Genomic DNA, 7,636 nt, shown 5'->3' with positions numbered 1-7,636 from the left:
AGAGGCTTTACCACTGAGCTGCCAGGGAAGTCCTTGCTGTAACAGTTATTATGGTATTAAGTGGAGGGCTGAAGGTAAATATTCTTCAGTTATGAAGACGGAAACCAGTAATTACCACACTGCTTCACTCATTCTGTGGAATGCATCATGCTTTTCAGGCATTCTAAAGTAGCCTGACAAAATTAGGAAAAATTCTAAATACTGAGGATCTGTTTGAGATGTTAGGAAGTGTTCCATTACAAAGTATGTTTTCCTTCTCTTGTCCAAATTTAATGTTCTAGCAACGGATTCTCCTTTCTGCCTTTATCTAACCAGCAAATAGTTTGAAACTACGCAGAACTCACCTTTGGGAGGTGTGTTTTTTTAAGAGACGGTGGCACAGAGCATTATATTTATTAATAGGAAACAAAGAAAAGATTTTCATTATAGCAATAGGAATTATAGGAAAGATGATAAACTTGGCTAGACGTCAGAGGAAAGCAGCAAAAGACCTCGAGGAAGAGAGGGTGCAGCGGGAAACAATTTACTTTGGCTTCAGAAAATTCTAGAATCTCATGCCATAGTTTTACATTTGTTCAAATGCAAGTTTATATATTTTAAAAAGTGCTAGAAACACTAAGAATTTATTCTAATCATGCGTGAAATTCCCTAGACTAGAGCACAGTGCTTTACATACGTCAGGATATAAATAGGCGGCTTCTGAAAGTCCAGCTGTCGAGACCCCAAGTTCCCATGTGTTGGACACCAAGACAACTACCAAACTCTAAGCTCCTTAACACACGTTTAAATTCCTGAAGCCGGAAGCATACAGGCAGAAAAATCTTACAGCTCACAGGAACCACTGAGGAAAAATTCATCTGTCAAGGCACAGATTACATTTAAGGGATCTGGCAGAGTCTAATCCATAAAAAAAAAAAAGAAAAGAAAAGCTGAGGGGACCGAAAATCCACTCAACCTCTTCCTAGAAATGGGATGTTTACTGAGTAAACAAGCGGTAGCCTCAGACACACCTGCTAATCACTCCCACAGAAACCCAGGAGCCTCCATCGCCACCTACCGCTCGCATCCCGGCGCTTCTCTACAAATTCGTGACGTTCTGACGTCGGAGCCGTTGGGTTTATTTGAAACACACGCTCGACCAATCCGTCAGCGTCTGCGGGGAGGTGCGCAGCGGCCAATCACCGCCCCTCTGGAGACTCCAGCAAATGGGAAAGAGGTTGACATCACGCGCCAATCGGCATGCCTTTTAGAGAGAGCGACTCACTTTTTGAATTGGCTGTGGCTGCGGCCGGCGAGGAATGGCGGTAACAGTGAGAAGGACCTGTGCTTGAAAAGGTGGAACTTCCAGGGCGTCCTTTGAGAGTGGTGAGGGCTCTGTGGGTGCGCGTGGCGGAGGTGGGAGTGGGCCGGCGTCCCCAGGGCAGTGGGCCGCTGTGCTTGTGCCCCACGGCCCCGCCCCGGTGACCGCGAATTCCGGAGCACCCAGCCCTGGCTTCCCGGCTCTGGAAACCACCCCGCCGTCTTCCCAACAGCGGGGCCGGGTTGCGGCCGGGGGCTGGAGGTCATCCTGGCTGCTATGCTTCGTCATCTCTTGCCGGGTTGGATATTTTTTCCGAAAGAGTTTCTGGGCAAAGGGGGGAGTTGTCGGAAAGGGGGTCTTGGCAAGCCACAATGGGCTCTGCGGATCTGGGGGCCGGCAGCTGTGGCCTTTGGGGGCTTATCTCAGATTACTTAGTGGTTTCAGTCTTGGATTCTTCCTGGAATCTTTAGTTTTTAGTATTTAATGTAAAATGCCAGCCCTTTGCGGCTCTCCACCCCGCGTACAGATGGGTATGGGTTTAAGGGTTAAAAGCGCAGCCTCTGAAAGCGGCTCGGAATGGAATGTTTTGCCACCAACAGTATGACCTGGGGGAAGTTTATCTCTCTGCTCTAGGTTTCTTATCTGTAAAATGAGTATAATAACAGTACCTGCCCTTTAGGATTGTTGCAAAGATTAAATGAATGCAAGTAAAAGGTTTAGAACAGTGCCACAAATTGGTTAAATAAAAGTTCTTTGTTAATGACAGTATTAGGTAACATGAACAATGTTATTGTCAATCACACCACCAACATGTCCAGTATGGCGTTTAGCTCCTCCACCCTGAAAGATGATTGCCTAAAAAAATAAAAGGAAACTTGTTTAAATGACAGATTTTTATCTTTGTTATGGAAAGAGGCATATGTTGTATTTAGTTAAAAACTCCTTGAGTATGTTCTCAGATGAAAAGTAATCTGTATGGGTTTATGAACACTGATTTTTTTGTGTGTGTTTATCTTAAAAGCTTACAGAATACATGAATGTGAAGAAATTATTAGTGCTTTTCAGTTTGTAATCAGACTGTTGATACACGGTAACTTTAGCATGCATCTTTTTTCTAAATGTTAAAGCTGTTTTCCACTGTTTCCCCATCTATTTGCCATGAAGTAATGGGACCGAATGCCATGATCTTAGTTTTCTGAATGTTGAGCTTTAAGCCAACTTTTTCATTCTCTTTCACTTTCATCAAGAGGCCTTTTAGTTCTTCTTCACTTTCTGCCATAAGGGTGGTGTTATCTGCATATCTGAGGTTATTGATATTTCTCCCAGCAATCTTGATTCCAGCTTGTGCTTCATCCAGCCCAGCATTTCTCATGATGTACTCTGCGTATAAGTTAAGTAAGCAGGGTGACAATATACAGCCTTGACATACTCCTTTCCCAATTTGGAACCAGTCTGTTGTTCCATGTCCAGTTCTAACTGTTGCTTCCTGATCTGCATACAGGTTTCTCAAGAGGCAGGTCAGGTGGTCTGTATTCCCATCTCTTTCAGAATTTTCCACAGTTTATTGTGATCCACACAGTCAAAGACTTTGGCATAGTCACTTCATGGCAAATAGATGGGGAAACAGTGGAAACAGTGGCTGACTTTATTTTTCTGGGCTCAAAAATCACTGCAGATGGTGACTGCAGCCATGATTAAAAGACGTTTACTCTTTTCAAGGAAAGTTATGACCAACCTAGATAGCGTATTAAGAAGCAGAGACATCGCTTTGTCAACAAAGGTCTATCTAGTCAAGGCTATGGTTTTTCCAGTGGTCATGTATGGATGTGAGAGTTGGACTGTGAAGGAAGCTAAGCGCTGAAGAATTGATGTTTTTGAACTGCGGTGTTGGAGAAGACTCTTGAGAGTCCCTTGAACTGCAAGGAGATCCAACCAGTCCATCCTAAAGCAGATCATCCTGGGTGTTCATTGGAAGGACTGATGCTGAAGCTGAAACTCCAATACTTTGGCCACCTGATGCAAAGAGCTGACTCATTTGAAAAGCCCCTGATGCTGGGAAAGATTGAGGGCAGGAGAAGAAGGGGACGACAGAGGATGAGATGGTTGGATGGCATGACCGACTCAATGGACATGGGTTTGGGTAGACTCCGGTGATGGACAGGGAGGCCTGGCATGCTGCGGTTCATGGGGTCACAAAGAGTCAGACACGACTGAGCGACTGAACTGACTGAAAGCTATTTTGGCAATAAACTGATCATATATAGTATCATCAGTGACAATTTTACTTTTTAGTTACTTCCCTATTTTGATGGTCTTAAAACAGAGGCATAAGTGAAAAAATGTGAACTCATGGTATTTTTGATTTATTAAAGACTCGCTCTTACGTTCCTTAAAGCAGCAATCATGTCTTGATTTTTCTTTCTTTTTTGAAAATTTTATTTTTGGTTGCGCTGGGTCTTTGTTGCTGCACATGGTCTTTCTCGAGTTGCGGTGAGCGATCTGGGGCTACGCTCTTCATTTCTTGTGGTGCATGGGCTTCTCATTGTGGTGGCTTCTGTTGCCAAGCACAAAAATTCAGTAGTTGGGCCCTGGCTTCAGTAGTTGCAGCATATAGGTTAGTAGTTGTGGTGGATTTTTCTTTTTAACATCCTTTTAAGGGGACTTGAAATGAAAGCCTGTTTAGAGCCTTTCTTTTTCACTGGAAACATTTAAGTGTGAGAGAGGTAACAGAAAAATAAGGGCTGGATAGAGTTTATTATTTATTCTAAGACTCTTACAACTATTGGAGCTCTCCTTTGGGGAGCCTTTAAATAATGATTGATGTGGATGTATGGTAAAACAATGAGAAATGTTCACATTGTGAATATTATCAGTTCAGTTCAGTCACGCAGTCATGTCCAACTCTTTGCAACTTCACAGACTGCAGCACACCAGGCTTCCCTGTACATCACCAACTCCCAGAGCTTGCTCAAACTCATGTCCATTGAGTCAGTGATGCCATCCAACCGTCTCATCCTCTGTTGTCCCCTTCTCCTGCCTTCAATGTTTCCCTGCATCATGAGAATGAATAATTGTCACTCATGTAAAGACATCATCTAATAAGTTTATCACAATTGGATTTGAGTCCTGGTGTGGAAACTGAGATATAACCTACTAAGTGCAGAGTTGAGACTGGAAGCTGAGTTGCTTGACTTTGAAGCAACTAGTATAAGTTAGTGCACTTAATAATCAGGCTTAAGTCTACTATTATTAGTGTGTACCTTGTCACACTGTTTGATACCACTTTGCAGAAATGAGGCTAATAATACTTTAAACATTACTTTGTTAAAAATCTAGTGAAAGTTAGTTGTGTATTTTGTTATTCTGAAAATGTAGGAAAAGGTAAATTAGATCAGGTATGCACCTTTAAATAAGATATGGCGTCTTCTTTGTATTTGCCCAGTATTCTGGAAATTTACCTCAAGATAATAAACTTACATTAAAAACTCCGGTTTGAATTGATAAAGGTCTATTCAGCTTTTTCTTTATTCCCTGTTTGCTTAACGTTTCAACTCCTAAGTCCTAGACATTTAAAAAAGAAAGATTTTCTTTCATAGTCCAGGATCATAATGACACTTGTTAACTGTCTCATGAAATCTTTTAGAGGAGAAACTTTTGTAAGGTGATATGAAAATACAGATAAGGGAGCAGTCCAGTTATATATGAGAAGTTTGGAGAAATCCACAGAAGACAAGTCAAGTGGTGTGATGCGTTGAAAGACGTGCTAGGTGGAGAATTGAGCCCTATTAAATGCAAGTAGGTGTGGAGTAAGTTGTTTGCAAAAATCTGGGGAATTCTTTGTGGCCGGAGCAGTACAGTCCATATGGACTTGGGGAAATAGAGGAGGTGAGGTTAAATAGGTGGGCTAGGATGAAAGCGTAAACTGGACGGTGAATTTGAACTTGATTGTCTAAGAAGCCCTTCTCATGCAAGTTTGAAGGAGGGAAGTAACATGGTCACATTTATTTTTAAAACCATACCCTGAAAACCATGTGGATCGTGACCTCTGAAGAAACCGGTGATAGAGACAGTTGTCTGGAACTGTTGTTTTTCACCAAGTGGGCATTGTGGCATTGGCCACAAAACGACTGGCTGGATCCCAGAGATACAGAGATGCTTGAGGGATTGATAGCAGTTTGGGGGAGGGCAAATGAGGTAGATGAAAGAGTAAGGATGGATCAGGTTTTTGACTGGGATTATTTAGGGGATGATGGTGACATGATAAATGAAAATAGGAAGAGAAATAGTTTGGATGAGGGCAAAGGTATGGAGGGGGAGGTAGCATAGTATTTATGAGTACATTTTGAGTACTTTTTGACTGTCTGGTAATATCCTGTACTTTTGTACTTTTATACATATAATGTATTTTTGTTACATTGTTATTTTACTGTATCTCTATGAGTCAGGTAAGAGTATCTTTATTTTATAGATAAAGAGCAAAATGAGCCTCAGAAGTTGATTGACTTCCTTCAGTTCAGTATTTTTAAAAAACGGGTAATGATATTTCTTGTAAGTTGTAGGTGTTAATGCTTGTTTTTGCCTAACAATTATGTTCGTTTTTTGTAATTTTATTTACATTTTTTTTTCAGCCATCATAGAAGAGAACAAACAATGGCTGATAATAGTGCATTAGCATCCACTACTGGCAGTACAGGCTTGGCAGACTCTTCCATTTTTGATTCGAAAGTTGCCGAAACTTCTAAGGAAAACTTATGTATTAGATCTGCCTCATGTGTTGAAGGTAAACATGTTATCTGCTTTAAAATGCCAAATCACTCTTTTAATCCTAAACTTACTGACTAGCGATTTTCTTATGATTTGACTGTAATATTGTTAAGTTAGGGTACAGGCATTCAGTAAAAACTTGTTATCAAAAACCCATTGCACTAGATTTTTTTTATTATTGTTTGGCATTTTCCAGCTTCGAAGGAGAGGGTGTCTTGTTGGATATTGCTTTTGCTGTATGTGAGGGCAATCTAGCTGCAATATTGTTAGCTAGAATATATTCATTTAGGACTGGTAGGTGAAGAGCCACTTCTTCCCTTTCCATTGTGTTAACGTATCTTTCATAGAGTTGTATGCACTATTTAAGAGGATGACTGCAAGTTGGTGAATGCTTTCTTTGGTTATGAAGAGTGCTAATGTTTGAATACTTTGTTTATAATACAGTATGTTTCTCTTCTGAAATGATACCTGATGAGATTTTTTTTAAAAGCCAGGAATTAAGTCATTTTAATTTCAGGGAATGTTATTATCTCAAAGATGGAAAACATTACAGATCTAGCCAAAAAGGGGTTGGAGACTACTGATTTCGATGTTAGTGAATAATAAAAGTGTTTTACTTAAACGTTTTTAATTTTAATAGAAGAAATGCCTCAGATTGAAACAAGAGTCATACTGGTTCAAGAATCTGGAAAACAAGAAGAACTTATAAAAGCCTTAAAGGTATGGAGATTTAGCTTTTTATTTTATTTTTTTAAAGAGACTATTTTCCTTCCATCGGTGCATAAATTATAGTTTTCTTAATCTCATAATTAAGTCTCTTTTCCACAGACTATTAACATAATGGAAGTCCCTGTTATAAAGATAAAAGAAAGTTGTCCTGGAAAATCGGATGAAAAATTAATAAAAAGTATTGTTAATATGGTAGGTCAAGCTTTTCGTTGCATGTGGCATGCTGCACTTCCTTTGATTGTATTCTATAGTCCACTTAATGGTGATTGGGCCTAAAGTAGACGTGAGGTATACTTTGAACACTCTGAAACTAGATTAATGAAAACTATGACATTTATTTTAAAATTTGGATGTTTCTGAAACCTCAAACTATAATGTTTTATAAATAATGAAATCCTTATAGAGTAATTTGGCATTGTTAAATTTAAATGACATTTCACTTATGTATTTGTGAAGATCTAATACTTTAAACTCTACTTTTTCCTCAATAATTTTATTTTATTCCAAATTCTTGCATTACTTCCATAATTGCAAGTCAATATTTGACAGTCATCAGGTAATTTACCTCACTGTATGAAATATCTCTAATTCCCTATACCAGCTAATACTAGATTGTGAAGGTTTCCATAATAACATATGCTGGGCGGCTCAAACAATAGAAATATGTTTTCTCACTTTCCGGGAGGCTAAAGTCCATGATCAAGGTGTCAGCAGGTTTAGTTTCTGTTGAGGCCTTTTTCCTTGGCTTGTCGATGACTGCCACCTTCTTGCTTTATCCTCACGTGGCTCATCTTCTGTGCATGCATATCTCTCTTGTATGTCCAGATGTCCTCTCTTACAAGG

At 39.9% G+C, this 7,636-nt stretch overlaps 1 protein-coding gene across 1 annotated transcript in view; it reads left to right on the top strand.

Annotated features, from left to right (window-relative positions):
- Window positions 1-5,950: 5,950 nt before the first annotated feature.
- ECT2 (epithelial cell transforming 2) overlaps window positions 5,951-7,636 on the top strand; it is a 50,991-nt gene continuing 49,305 nt past the window's right edge. The window contains exons 1-3 of the mRNA XM_052641564.1: window positions 5,951-6,080; window positions 6,705-6,784; window positions 6,893-6,985. Coding sequence (XP_052497524.1) covers window positions 5,951-6,080; window positions 6,705-6,784; window positions 6,893-6,985 — 303 coding nt within the window. The remainder of the gene's footprint in view (window positions 6,081-6,704; window positions 6,785-6,892; window positions 6,986-7,636) is intronic.

Source organism: Budorcas taxicolor, chromosome 1 (genome assembly GCF_023091745.1).
Source record: "Budorcas taxicolor isolate Tak-1 chromosome 1, Takin1.1, whole genome shotgun sequence".
Classification (NCBI taxonomy): Eukaryota; Metazoa; Chordata; class Mammalia; order Artiodactyla; family Bovidae; genus Budorcas; species Budorcas taxicolor.
This window is presented reverse-complemented; position numbering and strand designations above follow the sequence as displayed.